The sequence below is a fragment of the Chlorocebus sabaeus genome, chromosome 9 (genome assembly GCF_047675955.1).
Source record: "Chlorocebus sabaeus isolate Y175 chromosome 9, mChlSab1.0.hap1, whole genome shotgun sequence".
Taxonomy (NCBI): Eukaryota; Metazoa; Chordata; class Mammalia; order Primates; family Cercopithecidae; genus Chlorocebus; species Chlorocebus sabaeus.
The window spans coordinates 123025704-123041478 of record NC_132912.1 but is presented as its reverse complement, the minus strand read 5'-3'; the positions used below and the strand labels follow the sequence as shown (position 1 = coordinate 123041478).

Below are 15775 nucleotides of genomic sequence, written 5' to 3'. Positions count from 1 at the left end.
TTAGAATGATCAGACATGCAACATAACCACAGTAGGGAAATACAAGGAGGAGGCAGTTTTAGAGCTTGGGAGGAGACTTCTGTGATCATCAGATTTTCTGGGGGCAAATGTGATTAGACTTTGATTTACAATATCTAATCTCCCCAGCTCACTACAGCAAATGGCAAGCCCTTAGCATCAGATGAACAGTGAAGAGAAGATTCAGTAACTGAGAGGAGAAAATACTTTTAATCCCCAAACAAAAGCATATCCACATCCTCAGGTTAAAATGAAGAGATTTTTGAAAACATCTGGTGAGAAGATGCTGTTGCCAAGTTGAAAAAAATTCTAAGTTGGAAAGCCTTTAGGAAATCAGCTGCATGGTTTGAGATTGTTTTGCAAAACCACTAAGACAAGGAAAGTCTTCAAAAATTTTTTGAGGCAGGAAAGTCTTTTTAAATTTTACTTTAAGTTCTGAGATACACGTGCAGAACATGCAGGTTTGTTACATAGGTATACATGTGCCATTGTGGTTTGCTGCACCTACCAACCCATCATCTAGATTTTAAGCCGCACATGCATTAGGTATTTCTCCTAATGCTCTCCCTCCCCTAGACTTCCACCCCTCAACAGGCCCCAGTGTGTGATGTTCCCCTCCCTGTGTCCTTGTGTTCTCACTGTTCAATTCCCACTTATGAGTGAGAATGTCTTGTGTTTAATATTCTATTCCTGTGTTACTTTGCTGAGAATTATGGTTTCCAGCTTCATCCATGTCCCTGCAAAGGACATGAACTCATTCTTTTTTATGGCTGCAAAGTATTCCATGGTGTATATGTGCCACGTTTTCTTTATCCGGTCTATCATTGATGGGCATTTGGGTTGGTCCTAATCATATACGCTCTGGACTTAATTGTATACCTCCAAATTCGTATGTTGAAGCCCTAACCTCCCAATGCGACTTTGTGGAAATCGAATCTTTACAAAAGTAATTCGGGTTAAATGAAGTCATAAGGGTAGGGCCCTGACCTGATATGATGAGTGTCCTCATAAGAATAATCAAAAGAGAGAGAGAGCTTGTTCTCTCTCTCCCACTGTCAGGACATAGCAAGAAGGCCCTCTGCAATCCAGGAAGACGGCCTTCACCAGAACCAACCAGGCTGGCACCTCTGTCTCAAACTTCCAGCCCCTGGAACCATGAGAAAATAAATTTTGGTTGTTTAAGCCACCCAGCCTATGGTATTTTGTGATGGCAGCCTGAGCTAAGATGGTACAATGAAGTGTGTCCCTCAATTTGCTGTATGAAAATGAAGAGCTCAGGGGTAGTTGCTGGAGCAGTTCAGTGCTTGAGCTATGGAGTCAGATGGCTTTTTAGCTGTGTGGCCATACAGAGGGCACATCACCTTTCTAAAGCTCAACATCTGAATCTGTAGAATGAGGACAATAGTAGTGGCTGTGAAGAATAAATGTGGAGATATAGCCCTGGCAGGGAACGTTTGTTGGCTTTTCTTTTGCGGGGGGATCTTTGTCAGTACCCTTCCTCTGTTTGAAGGTTGGTGGGATGCAGGGACATCCGACTACAGAGGTCAAGGCCCAGATGCTCTTCACTTAGTCCTGCTGTCCCTAAGGTGGCTTACTGGTGACAAGCTCAGCAACTAGGATGCCCCAACCTGCACTTGTGACCTGGGAGTGACAGAAGCAGAAAAGGAGGGGCAGTGTAGAGGGGCTGCATCCCAGGTCCAGGGGCACCACCTGTGCCCTAGGGCGCGGGGGTTCTAACCAGGCTGGAACCATGGGTGACCCTCAGTTCTGGCTGCCTGGCTTCCCTTGCACCGGACCATTACCCAAGTATAGTCTTCCAGCCTTCCCCTGGGGCGTCCTGATCTTCTCCACAAACTCCTCTTCTGCTTAAATTAACCCGAGTTGGTATTTCAGATCTTTTGTGGTTCCATATAAATTTTAGAATTCTTTTCTCTATTTCCATGAAGAATGTCAGTCATATTTTGATAGGGATTATGTTAAATATGTAGATTGCATTGGGTAATATGAACATTTTAAAAATAGCGATTCTTTCAATCCATGACTGTGCTCAATCAAGAACCCTGTCTGGTGTGGCGCTCAAGAAGGGTCGGCCTGATATCGTTGGGACTTCAGGTAGTTCAATGACATTCTGTTTCTTCATTTTTAGAGTAAGAAACTGATTGAGGCATAAGACCCACATGACCAACAGAGATCAAAGTGGCAGCTCCACTCCACTTTCTTACTATAAATTCTGGACATGGCTTTCACGTGCAGCCACAACAAGGCACCTAGCACTTTAGAAATGAACTTGGCTGCCCAGGCACCAGCTGAACTGAGCAATCACTGGCTTTCTCCACAGTGCGAGGCCTCTTAGCACCCTGGAGAGGGCAAGGCAGGCAGAACACACCCATCCTGCAGGAAGGCTGATCCCAAGAAATGTCTGGTCATCCCCTCGACTCACCAGCCAGAGGACCCCTCCCCATCCTCTGGGGAAAAGTGGGGGTTTAAGGGTGATGGGGACAAACTGCACCATTACTTTTGTTCTGGGATACTGAAGTTGTTTGCCTGAAAGTCAGTGGCCAGGTAAACTGTAGATCCTCAATAACAGCAAGTAGTTCATTCATCTAACAAATCATCCAGGTTTTAGATTATTTCTGGTAAGATTTTTTTCTTTTCTATTAGTAATGGCAGAAAATTTAAAACGATACCTCAGACCAAAGAATTCGAAACTGCTCACAAATTTCAAAATCCTTGTCCTACTATCTATTTTCACTTAAAGAAAACTGATAATACAAAAACTAGCCTGGTGTGGTGGCACACACCTGTAGTCCCAGCTACTGGGGAGGCTGAGGCGGGAGAATCACTGGAACCCAGAAGAAAAAAAAACGCTGGGCACGTTGCTCACACCTATAATCCCAGAACTTTGGGAGGCAAAGGCAGATGGATCACTTGAGCTCAGGAGTTTGAGACCAGCCGGGCCAACATGGTGAAACCCTGTCTCTACTAAAAATACAAAAAATTAGCCAGGTGTCATGACGCGTGCCTGTAGTCCCAGCTACTCGTGAGGCTGAGGCAGGAGAATCGCTTGAACCTGGGAGGCAGAAGTTGCAGTAAGCCGAGATCATGCCACTGCACTCCAGCAGAGTGATAGAGTGAGACTCTGTCTCAAAATAAATAAATAAATAAATAATAAAAAATTCGAAAAACAAAAGAATAAAAGAGCGAAAGAAAGAAAGAAAAGAGGGAGCTGCTGCTGGTGCTGGGGCCGGAGGAGGGACGCGCCGGAGCGGGGCCGCTGGGACCGAGCGAGCGACAGACGCGCCACCCGCCGACGCCTCAGCCGCTTGGGGCCCGCACGGACCCTCTACTTCAGTGTAGAATGAGCCAAGGAGACTCAAACCCAGCAGCTATTCCGCATGCAGCAGAAGACATTCAAGGAGATGACCGATGGATGTCTCAGCACAACAGATTTGTTTTGGACTGTAAAGACAAAGAGCCTGATGTACTGTTCGTGGGAGACTCCATGGTGCAGTTAATGCAGCAATATGAGATATGGCGAGAGCTTTTTTCCCCACTTCATGCACTGAATTTTGGAATTGGGGGAGATACAACAAGACATGTTTTGTGGAGACTAAAGAATGGAGAACTGGAGAATATTAAGCCTAAGGTCATTGTTGTCTGGGTAGGAACAAACAACCACGAAAATACAGCAGAAGAGGTAGCAGGTGGGATCGAGGCCATTGTACAACTTATCAACACAAGGCAGCCACAGGCCAAAATCATTGTATTGGGTTTGTTACCTCGAGGTGAGAAACCCAATCCTTTGAGGCAAAAGAACGCCAAGGTGAACCAACTCCTCAAGGTTTCGCTGCCGAAGCTTGCCAACGTGCAGCTCCTGGATACCGACGGGGGTTTTGTGCACTCGGACGGTGCCATCTCCTGCCACGACATGTTTGATTTTCTGCATCTGACAGGAGGGGGCTATGCAAAGATCTGCAAACCCCTGCATGAACTGATCATGCAGTTGTTGGAGGAAACACCTGAGGAGAAACAAACTACCATTGCCTGACTGGCTCCCATCAGTGTTACTAGCATCTCAGCTTCCTCAGATCAGTTCTATCACTGGCACTACAGAATCCTTCTCTTTCTTAAGGCACTTTGCATTGTAGAATGTTCCTGGATGTTCATATCTAGTGTTTGAAGGGGAGGAGGGATTTAAACTGGTCTTGTACATAGAAGGTTTGTTTGACAGAGGAGAAAAATTAGCCAAGGAAGATTGTTGTTTAAATTCATTTGAAACCAGAAGGGGACTTTTTAGTTGTATGTGTAACACATTCATTGAATTATCACTGTTTTCCTAGGACAACATCAAGCCTAAATACTGAACAATATGAAGATTCTTTTCTTGGCCTTTCTGTGGATTATGTCATATATAATAATAATCAGAATCATCCTACTTGGCTTTAAAACATGTTTTCTCCGATTTTTTAAGGTTCATAATTTAGCCTTTTGTTTTTATGTTGCTTAGATTCTCATGTATACTGAATATTTTCTTAACATGTAGCATCAGGTTGAACATGCTTGTCATTCATATATGGAAGATGCTATAGTATAGAAGTGAGTTTGTTCTGCTTTCTTAATCTTTTCCATGCTTAGCAGTGAAAAACAGGTTTTGCCCCACTAGAGGGACTCTTTGGAGGGTATTATTTTTATGCTGCTGAGTATCATGTCTATAATAGACCCGTGCATGCAGCCTTTCCTCCCTATTCCCCTTCATGTCCCCCTTTCCCCCTTCATTCCCCCCCTCCTTTTTTTTTCTTTTTTTTTTTGGTCCTTGTTGACATTACAAGCTTTTAACACATTTTTGACCTAGGAACCCTGTCGCTGGAAGTATAGTCTCCAGCCAGTTACTGTCATGATAGTACTGCTATAAAACTCATTCTTGTGTGGTGTTCTGTGCTATAGAGTCTGTGTATTGCTATTCATATTCAGAGTTCTGGTTTTGTTTTTCCCTTAAAACCTGTTACAGCTTTTTAGGGGGTGAGGGGAATCAGAACTCTTGTTTCCCATTCCATAGCACCTGACATTATTTCAAGTTTTATAATATCTTAAGGTGTATATATTTTTTTTATTGGCTTAGTTGTTTTTTGTTTTGTTTTGTTTGAGATGGAGTTTCACTCTTGTTGCCCAGGCTGGGGTGCAATGGTGCGATCTTGGCTCATTGCTGCCTCCACCTCCCGGGTTCAAATGATTCTCCTGCCTCAGCCTCCCGAGTAGCTGGGATTAAAGGTGCATGCCACCACACTCAGCTAATTTTTGTATTTTTAGTAGACAGGATTTCACCATGTTGACAAGGCTGGTCTCGAACTCCTGACCTCAGGTGATCTGCCCGCCTTAGCCTCCACAGTGCCGGGATTACAGGTGTGAGCCACCGCGCCTGGCCTTATTGGCTTAGTTTTTAAAGTATTGTCCAAAAATTTTGGGCCTTTTTCCGTGGGGAAACAAGTGAAGCTGCTCTTCAGCATAGACACTACCTTTATCCCATCATTTTAGTAAAAACTAGGTTTATTTCACTTCTAAGGTGTCTTATTAATGTACTTAATCTGAGAATTTGTTGACCTTAATGTTTGCTTGAGCTATATAAGAACTGCCATTAAAAAAAATGGGATAGTAGATGGTTTTATCAGTATACTTATGGAATATGTACAAACTGGATCTATAGATATTTTGAACTGGACCAGGTGGGTATTGAAGTAACCCATCAAAATACACTCTACAGTGATTCTGCTTAATGTTCAAATTCAGTAACGTACTTGAAAGGCAAATTTCAGTGTTTTTGTATGTTGGAGGAGGGCTTACTGATTTGTGCTAAGATCCATTTCTGCTTGAGGGATAAAACTTGGGCTCATTTTTTTCTTGTGAAGTCTCTTTCTAGAAAGTTGTTTTGTTTTGTTCTTTTTTAAAAATACATACTTTTTTGAATGTATCATGTCTTCATTAACAACAGAAAATCCACATGGTGTTTACTAAACTTGTTTACGATATTAAAAATTTCATTTTTATTTTTAGTAGCCCAGGTTGAGTTTTTCACAAGAGTTTTTTTTCTTAGCTGAGGTATAGTTTTATAGGAAGAAGAATTAAGCCAGATTTTTGTGGGTGGAAAGACAGTTTTCTATCCAGGTCTTTTTTGTTTGTCAGAAGGTAGGAGTATATAGTCCAAATAAATCCATTAGGTTACTCCTGCAGCATGCGCTTTTAGCTTCTTTCTTGACTGAGGATCACATATCCCTTTGTGAGCTGGCCCTCAGCTCCTTTGCTCATATGTACAAACCTCAGAGGTTACTACATTTTATATCTACCAGAGCTATTCAAGCAATAGTATTTGAACCACTAGCCTTTTAAATAAAATTCTGCCCCGTTACTGATGTGCAAAAAAAAAAAAAAAAAAAAAAAAAAAAAAAAAAAAAAAAAAAAAAAAGAAAGAAAAGAGAAAGAAAGAAAGAAAGAAAGAAAGAAAGAAAGAAAGAAAGAAAAGAAAGAAAGAAAGAAAGAAAAGAAAGAAAGAAAGAAAACGGATAGCATCATATTTCTCTTAAACGTTGTGCATCCAAAGTCTAAGAGCTACCTATTAATAAACTGCCTTACTATGTTGGGTCTGCTCTGTGTCTCTATATAAGTACATAAACCTCAAGGAAAGAAACCTCAAGGAAAGAAATCCCAGCTTCAGATCTCTGAAGAATAAGTATGGTACAGAATTTCATTCCATTATCTCAGCTACTTTCCCTCAGTGAAAACTTTCATCAGAATTCCATCCACATTTTAATATCTGTGTTTAAATGAATATGAAATAATTTAAATATAAATCAAGTGAGGTCATTGAAAGTTCAGACTCAAATCAGGCAATATACAAGGAAGGCTGGAACTGTCTAGTATATGAAGCCTATCTGAGACTGTGTCAGTCAAGGCTCTCCAGAGAAATAGAGCCAGTAGGATAGATATAAATAGACATACACATGTATACACATACAAATGCATATAATAATTAAAGAGATTTATTTTAAGGAATTGGCTCATTTGATTGTGGGGCCTGGCAAGTCTGAAACTGATATGGTCAGTAGGATAGAAGCTCAGGCAGGAACTGATGCTGCAGCCTTGAGACAGAATTTTCTCTCTGGGAAATCTCAGTTTTTGCTCTTAGGTCACCAACTGATTGGATCAGGAAACTCCTATTACCAAGGCAATCCCCTTATTTGAAGTCAATTGCTGACAGATACTAACTATATCTACAACATACCTTCACAACAACACCTAAACTACTGTTTTGGTTAAACAACTGAGTACTATGTCCTAGGCAAGTTGACACATAAAACTGACCCTCACAGAGACGTAGCAGGTTCCCTGGATTCTTTTTAAGGATTTCTTCCATGCCATAATCCAGCCAAGTGAATTATTTTTCAAACTACTAGGATTATAAAAAATAATTTGATTAATCACATTCCTCCACTGCATTCATTTTGCCAAATATACATGTAAGTTTACATATGTAGATATACATATATACATCTATGCATATATATACACATATATATATGACTCAGGCATCCATTTGTGCACACATACACACACATATATATCTAGTCTGATACAATATCACTTTCAAATGCGTTCCACATGCATCCAAATGGATTCCAAAAACCTTTCCCTGCTCATTTGCACTCCAAACTAGCTGTACTTTATGTGAACATTTTAAATTACTTTTCCTATAGATGATGCTGTTGGGTTCATTACATCTCCCTTTTCTTATCATAATGATGATCTTTAGCTTGGATTTTCATTACAAGCCATTTTCTGGTTATTGTTTAGGGCCTGGAAACTAATCTGCTCTCTGCCTGTCCCTCAGACCTCAATGGTTTTGCCATACTGAAATGCAAAAAGAGAAACAAAATATGCTATTTCATATGCAAGCTGTGACTATAGTGCAATAGGAAGTTTGTTGTCAATTAACTTTTCATTTCATTACTTTGGCAAATGTGATTTGTTAAAAAACTAGACAAGAAAATCAGTTCCTGCTTCTCAGCAAGGAACACGGGTCAGACCATTATTATGCAACACTACTAAGAGATAAAGCACAGTGGGTCTTAATTTCTAGTATTTCCAGAGAGCATATTTTTGAAGTGAACAATAACAAAAAACCCAATCAGTGGAATTCCTTACTCAACCAATCCCCATCCATTTATTTCTTCCAGACATTACGATGACCATTCTGTTAGCTAATACCCTGGATAAGCTATAATTCGGAGCAATTTAATTAGCTTTAATAATAGCATCCATGCTTAGTCCTTCTGAAGATTCATTGCAACATGAGGGCATAAATTGGCAAATGTCTACAACAGGGAATGCCTGGTTATAACTCTCACCTCTAGACTCTCATAAAATCAAAACAGCACTATCAGTCTCTTCCATCTTCAGTTTTCGATGGATTTTTCTCTCTCAACCTTCCAGGTGCCGAATGACATCTTCTTTGGTCTATCTAATACTCAACCTACTGATATTGTTTCAGAAACAAACTAACTTCCCTGGTTTATCCAAAGCATATTTCTCTCCTTTGAACTGATATTTATGTAGGCCCTTTTCATATGAATAAAGAGTTTGCTAGAACAGACACAATCTAAATCCATGTTTACCTGTGATTTGCCTTAAAGAAAATCAAATGGTTTGTCTGCCTCAGCTCAAGAATGAACTTTCAACTACTTTTGCTTGGGAAGAAAATGTTCCAGATCATTTGATGATTTTTGTTTGTTTGTTTTTAAATAATTTGTAGTTATTTTTATTCAATGATTTCTACTTAATCTGGAAAATAATGAAACTTTTGTAATTAGACAATATTTAGAAAGATTAACCAGTTTATATGTTTGTCAATGGTTTTAAGAAAATAATTGGAAGGTGACTTTAAAGATAGGATGACTCCACAGATGCCTACAATCCTCTCCAGCATTTCTTGTTGCCTAAATTTTGGGGAAAACAAAAAGCCCTTTTAACTGGGGTGAGATGATATCTCATTGTAGTTTGGTTTGCATTTATTTGATGATCAATGATATTGAGCACCTTTTCATATACTTGTTTGCCATCTGTATGTCTTCTTTTGAGAAATGTCTATACAGATCTTTTGCCCATTTTTTAATTGGATTATTAGATTTTTTCATACAGAGTTTGAGCTCCTTATGTATTCTGGTTATTAATCCCTTATCAGATGGGTAGTTTGAAAATATTTTCTCTCATTCTGTAGGTTGTCTCTTCACTCTGTTGACTGCTTCCTTTGCTGTGCAGAAGCTTTTTAACTTGATGAGATCCCATTTGCCCATTTTTGCTTTGGTTGCCTAGGCTTGTGGGTTATTACTCAAGAAATCTTTGCCCATTCCAATATCCTGAAGAGCTTCCCCAATATTTTCTCTGAGTAGCTGCATAGTTTGAGGTCTTAGTCTTTAGTCTTTATTCCATTTTTATTTGATATTTGTATAGGGAAAGGGATAGAGTTCTAGTTCATTCTTTTGTAGATGGATAGTCAGTTTTCCCAGCATCCTTTACTGAAGAGACTGTCTTTTCCCCAATGTAGGTTCTTGGCACCTTTGTCAAAAATGAGTTCACTGTAGATGTATGGATTTATCACTGGGTTCTCTATTCTGTTCCATTGGTCTGTTTGTCTGTTTTATTGCCCGTACCATGCCATTTTGGTTACTACAGCTCTGTGGTATAATTTAAAGTCAGGTAATGTAATTCCTCCAGTTTTGTACTTTTTGCATTTGGATAACTTTGGCTATTCTGGGTCTTTTGTGGTTCCACATAAATTTTGGAATTATTTTCTCTATTTCTGTGAAGAACGTCATTTATATTTTGATAGGGATTATACTAAATCTGTAGATTGCTTTGGGTAGTATGGACATTTTAACAATATTGATTCTTCCAATCCATGAACATGGAATCTTTTTCCATTTTATGGTATCTTCAATTTCTTGCAATGTTTTATAGTTTTCATTGTAGAGATCTTCTACTTCTTTGCTTAATTCCCAGGTATTTTATTTTATTTGTAGCTATTGCAAATGGGGTTGCTTTCTTAATTTCTGTTTCAGATTGTTCACTGTGGGCATATAGAAATGTTACTGATTTTTGTATGCTGATTTTGTATCCTGGAACTTCATTGAATTTGTTTATCAGTTCTAATAGTCTTTTGATGGAGCCTTTAGGTTTTTCCAAATATAAGATCATATTATCTGCAAACAAGAATAATTTGACTCCTTCATTTTCAATCCAAATGTTCTTCATTATTTCTCTTGTGTGATTGCTCTAGCTAAGACGTCCAGTACTATGTTGAATAACAGTAGTAAATGTGGGCATCCTTGTCATGTTCCCAATCTTAGAAGAAAGACTTTCAGTTTTTCCCCATTCAGTATGGGTCTATTGTATATGGCTTTCATTATACTGAGGTATGTTCATTCTATACCCAGTTTATTTTAGAGTTTTTAATCATGAAGGGATGTTGAGCCTTACCAAATGCTTTCTCAGCATCAACTGAAATGATCATATTGTTTTTGTCCTTCATTCTGTTGATATGAAGTATCACATTAATTGATTCGTATATGTTAGCCATCCTTGCATCCCTAGGATAAAACCCATTTGGTCATGATGAACGATCTTTTTAATATGTTGCTGAATTCAATTCGCTAAGCATTTTGTTGAGGATTTTTGCATCAGTATTCATCAGGCATATTGGCCTGTAGTTTTCTTTTTCTGATGTGTCTGTGTCTGGTTTTGGTATCAGGGTAATAATACTTGCCACATCACATGAATTTGGAAGTATTCCCCCCTCCTGCATTTTTTGGAATAGTTTGAGTAGGATTGGTACTAGCTCTTCTTTAAAAGTTTGGTAGGGGCCAATGGCTGTGGCTTATGCCTGTAATCCCAGCACTTTGGGAGGCCGAGGTGGGTAGATCACCAGAGGTCAGGAGTTCAAGACCAGCCTGTCCAACATGGTGAAAACCCATCTCTACTGAAAACACACACACACACACAAAATAACTTCTCCTGCCTCAGCCTCCTGAGTAGCTGGAATTACAGGTGTGTGCCAGGCATGGTGGTATGCATCTGTGTAATCCCAGCTACTTAGGAGGCTGAGGCAGGAGACTCATTTGAACCCAGGAGGCGGAAGTTGCAGTGAGCCAAGATGGCACCACTGCACTCCATCTTGGGTGATGGAGCAAAACCCCATTTAAAAAAAAAAAAAAAGCTTTGGTAGAATTCAGCAGTGAAGCTATCAGGTTCTGGGCTTTTCTTTGCTGAGAGACGTTTTATTACAGCCTTGATCTCATTACTTGTCATTGGTCTGTTCAGGTTTTGAATTTTTTCATGATTCAGTCTTGGTAAGTTGTATGTGTCTAGGAATTTATACATTTCTTCTAGATTTCCAAATTTATTAGCATGTAGTTGCTCATCGTTGCCACTAACAATCCTTTGAATTGCTGTGGTATCAGGTATATTGTTTCCTTTTTCATCTCTGATTTTGTTTATTTGAGTCTTCTCTCTCTGTTTTTCTTAATTAGTCTGACTAATGGTTTATCAATTTTGTTTATCTTTTCATAAAAAAGCAACATTTTGTTTTGTCGAGCTTTTGTTTTCAATTCAAATTCATTTATTTCTGCTGTAATCTTTATTATTTATATTCTTCTACTAATTTTGGATTTGGTTTGCTTTTGCTTTTTTAGTTGTTTAAGATGCATCCTTAGGTTGTTTAGTTGAACCTTTTCTTCTTTTTTGATGTAGGCACTGACAGTTGCAAACTTCCCTTTTAGTAAGTATTCCCTTTGCTGTATCCCATAGGTTTTGGCATGTTATGTTTCCATTATCATTTGTTTCAAGAAACTTTTTCATTTCCATCTTAATTTCTTCATTGACCCACTGGTCATTCAGGTGCATATTGTTTAATTTCCACATATTTGTATAGTTTCCAAAATTCCTCTTGCTGTTGATTTCTAGTTTTATTCTATTGTGTTCAGAGAAGATACATGATATTACCTCAACATTTTTAATGTTTTAAGACTTGATTTTTGACCCAACATATGGTCTATCCTTGAGAATGATCCATGTGCAGAGGAAAAGAATGTGTATCCTTCAGTCATTGGATGTAATGTTCTGTAAATATCTATTAGGTCCATTTGGTCTATAGTGCAGATTAAGTCTGATGTTTCTTTGTTGATTTCTATATGGAAGATCTGTCCAATGCTGAAAGTGGAATGTTGAAGACTCCAGCTATTATTGTATTAGGGCCTATCTCTCTCTTTAGCTCTAATAATATTTCCTTTATATATCTGAGTGCTCCAGTGTTGGATGCATATACATGTAAAATTGTTATTTCCTCTTGCTGAATTGGTACCATCATCATCATATGGTGACCTTCTTTGTCTCTTCTTATAGTTTTTGTCTTTAAATTTATTTTTTCTGATACAGGTATAGCTAGCTCCTCCTGCTCTTTTTTGGTTTCCATTGGCATGGAACATCTTTTTCCATCCCCATTTTTCAGTCTATGTGTGTCTTCGCAGGAGAAATGTGTTTCTTTTTGGCAACAGATTATTGGGTCTTTTTTTTTTCAAATCCATTCAGCCACTCTATGTCTTTTGATTGGAGAGTTTAGTCCATTTACATTCAATATTAATATTGGTAAATAAGGACTTACTCCTGCCATTGTTATTTGTTTTCTGGCTGTTTTGTGGTTTTCTCTTTCTTTTTCCCTTCCTTCCTGTCTTCCTTCTAGTGAATATAATTGTCTCTGGTGGTATTATTTAATTTCTTGCTTTTCGTCTGTGTATCCATTGTATGTTTCTAGATTTGAGGTTACCATGAGACTTGCAAATACTATCTTATGACCCATTATTTTAAGCTGATGACAACTTAACACTGTTTACATAAACAAACAAGCAAAACAAAAACTAATAAAAACTCTACGCCTTCACTTCATCCCCTTACTTTTCAACTTTTTGTTTCTATTTATATCTTAATTGTATTGTCTATGTCCTGCAAATTTGTAGTTATTATTTTTTATTGGTTCAACATTTAATCTTTCTACTTAAAACAGGAGTAGTTTTACACATCACAGGTACATTGTTACTTACTCTGTGTTTTTCTGTGTGCAATTACTACTACCAGTGATTTTTGTACCTTCAGTTGACTTCTTATTGCTCATTAACATCCTCTTCCTTTCTGACTGAAGTACTCCCTTTGGCATTTATTTAAGGACAGGTCTGGTGTTCATGAAATCCCTCAAATTTTGTTTGTCTGGGAAAATCTTTATTTCTTTGTGTTTGAAGGGTATTTTTACCTGATATACAATTCTAGGGCAAAAGCTTTTTCCTTCAGCATTTTAAATATGTCACGCCACTCTCTCCTGGCCTGTAAGGTTTCCATTGAAAAGTCTGCTGCCAGACATATTGGAGTGTCATTATATGTTATTTGTTTCTCTTGTTGCTTTTAGAATCATTTTTTATCCTTGACTTTTGGGAGTTTAATTCTTAAATGCCTTGATGTAGTCTTCTTTGGGTTAAATCTGCTCGGTCTTCTATAACCTTCTTGTACTTCAATATTGGCATCTTTCTCTAGGTTTGAGACTTTCTCTCTTATTATCTCTTTGAATAAACTTTCTACCCCATCTCTTTCTCTACCTCCTTTTTAAGGCCAATAACTCTTAGATTACCCCTTGTCAGGCTATTTTTCAATCCCGCAGGCATGCTTCATTTTTTTATTCTTTTTTCTTCTGTCTCCTCCTTGTATTTTCAAATACCCTGTCTTCAAGCTCACTAATTCTTTCTTCTGCTTGATCAATTCTGCTATTGAAAGACTGATTCATTCTTCAGTATGTCAATTGCATTTTTCAACCCCAAAATTTCTTTTAAATTATTTCAATCTCTTTGTCAAATTTATCTGATAGAATACAGAATTCCTTCTCTGTGTCTAGCTTAAATTTATTTGCATTTCCTCAAAACAGCTATTTTGAATTATCTGTCTGAAAGGTCACATATCTCGGTTTCTCCAAGGTTGGTCCCTGGTGCCTTATTTAGTTTGTTTGGTGAGGTCATGTTTTCTTGGATGGTCTTAATGCTTGTGGATGTTCGTCTGTGTGTGGGCATTGAAGAGTTGGGTATTTATTATAGTCTTTTTAATCTGGGGTTGTTTGTACCCATTTCTAGGTATTCAAAAGGACTTAGCTATTGTGATCCAAGCCATATCTGCATTCGAGGGCACCCTAAGCCTAGTAATGCTGTGGGTTTTGCAGACTCGTAGAGGTACCACCTTGATGGTCTTAGATAAGATCTAGCAGGCAGAGGTTCTTATTCTCTTCCCTTACTTTCTCCCAAATAAATGGAGTCGCGCTCTCTCTCTCTCTCTCTCTGTTCTCAGCTGCCTGGAGTTAAGGGTGGAGTGACACAAGCACCCCTGTGGCCACCACCCTGGGACTGCACTTGGTCAGACCTGAAGTCAGCACAGCACCGAGTTTCACTCAAGGCCTGCTGCAACCACTCCCTGGCTACTACTGAGTTTTGCTCAAGGTCCTGGGGCTCTACAGTCAGCAGGTGGTAAAGGCAGCCAGGTTTATGTCCTTCCCTTCAGAATGGCAAGTTCTCCCAGGCCGCAGACAGATCTAGAGATGTCAACTGGGAGCTGGGACTGGAGTCAAAAACCGTAGAAGTCTACCTGGTGTTCTGCTTTACTGCATCTGAGTTGGCACTCAAACATGAAGTGTTGTCCTTCCCACTCTTCTCTCCCTCTTCCACAGCCAGAGGAGCTTCACCTCATGGCCACCAGCACCACAGGCCCATGAGGAGTATTGGCGCGTTACCACTGCTATGCTGTTAGGGCAAGGGCTTTTCAGTCAGCCTGAAGTGAATGCTGCCCGGCCTGGGACTCAGCCTTCAGAACAGTGGGAGGGCTCCCAAGGGCTCTTTAGTCAGCAGGTGATGGGTCCTGCCAGGACTGGGTCCTTCTCTTCATGGAAGCAGTTCCCTTCTGGCTCAGGGTGTGTCTAGAAATGTCATCCAGGAGCTAGGGCCTGGAATGGGGGCCTCGCGACTCTGACCAGTGCCCTATCCTATGGTGGCTGAGCTAGTATTCAAGGTGCAGGACAAAAGTCCTCTTTACTGTTCCTCTCTCCTCAAGCAGAAAGAAAGAGTCTTTTCTTGGGGTGTGGGGAAGCTGTGCAGCAGAGGGTTGGGGGAGGAATGGCCCAAGCACTCTCTTAGCCGCCCCGGCTGGCCTCTCAGTAGATCTTTTGCTCCCCAACTCCACCAGCTCTGAGCCCAGTTCAGCACTCGGACTCACCTAGGAATTGCAGTCCTTGTGGCTTAGGCTGCCTTTCAGGTTTATTTAGGACACCAAAGAACTTTAGGCCATGGTGGTGAGCTTGCTGGAACTCAAGCTTTGACTCCTAGGATGTCGAATCTCCTGTGGTTAGGGCTGGTTTAAATACTCCCTCCAGGGGCGGGTGTCAGCTAAGTTCAGCCCAGTTTTGCTTGCTGCTGTATCAGGGCAGCACCGAGTTGAATGTCACGTTTCACAATTGCTGCAGTCTCCCTTTCCCAAGCAGGCACATTCTCTCTCTGCATCTTGCAGCCACTGCCAGGGGATGGAGGCGGGGTGGCATCAGTGATTCACAACTGTGGTTCCCACTCTTCAGCGCCTCTTTCAGGGACACAAAGTGAAAACCAGGTACTGTGAATACCCATCTGATGTTTGGCTC

At 39.8% G+C, this 15775-nt stretch overlaps 1 protein-coding gene across 1 annotated transcript; it reads left to right on the top strand.

Annotated features, from left to right (window-relative positions):
* The first annotated feature begins 3235 nt into the window (after nt 1-3235).
* On the top strand, nt 3236-6059 carry LOC140712428 (platelet-activating factor acetylhydrolase IB subunit alpha2). The gene has a single exon (XM_073019401.1). It carries the CDS (start codon nt 3377-3379, stop codon nt 4064-4066), a length of 690 nt encoding a protein of 229 aa, XP_072875502.1. The 5' UTR covers nt 3236-3376; the 3' UTR covers nt 4067-6059.
* Nucleotides 6060-15775: the final 9716 nt, after the last annotated feature.

Coding starts and splice junctions, on each gene's coding strand:
- LOC140712428 (XM_073019401.1), top strand. CDS start 3,377: ATGAGCCAAGGAGACTCAAACCCAGCAGCTATTCCGCATGCAGCAGAA.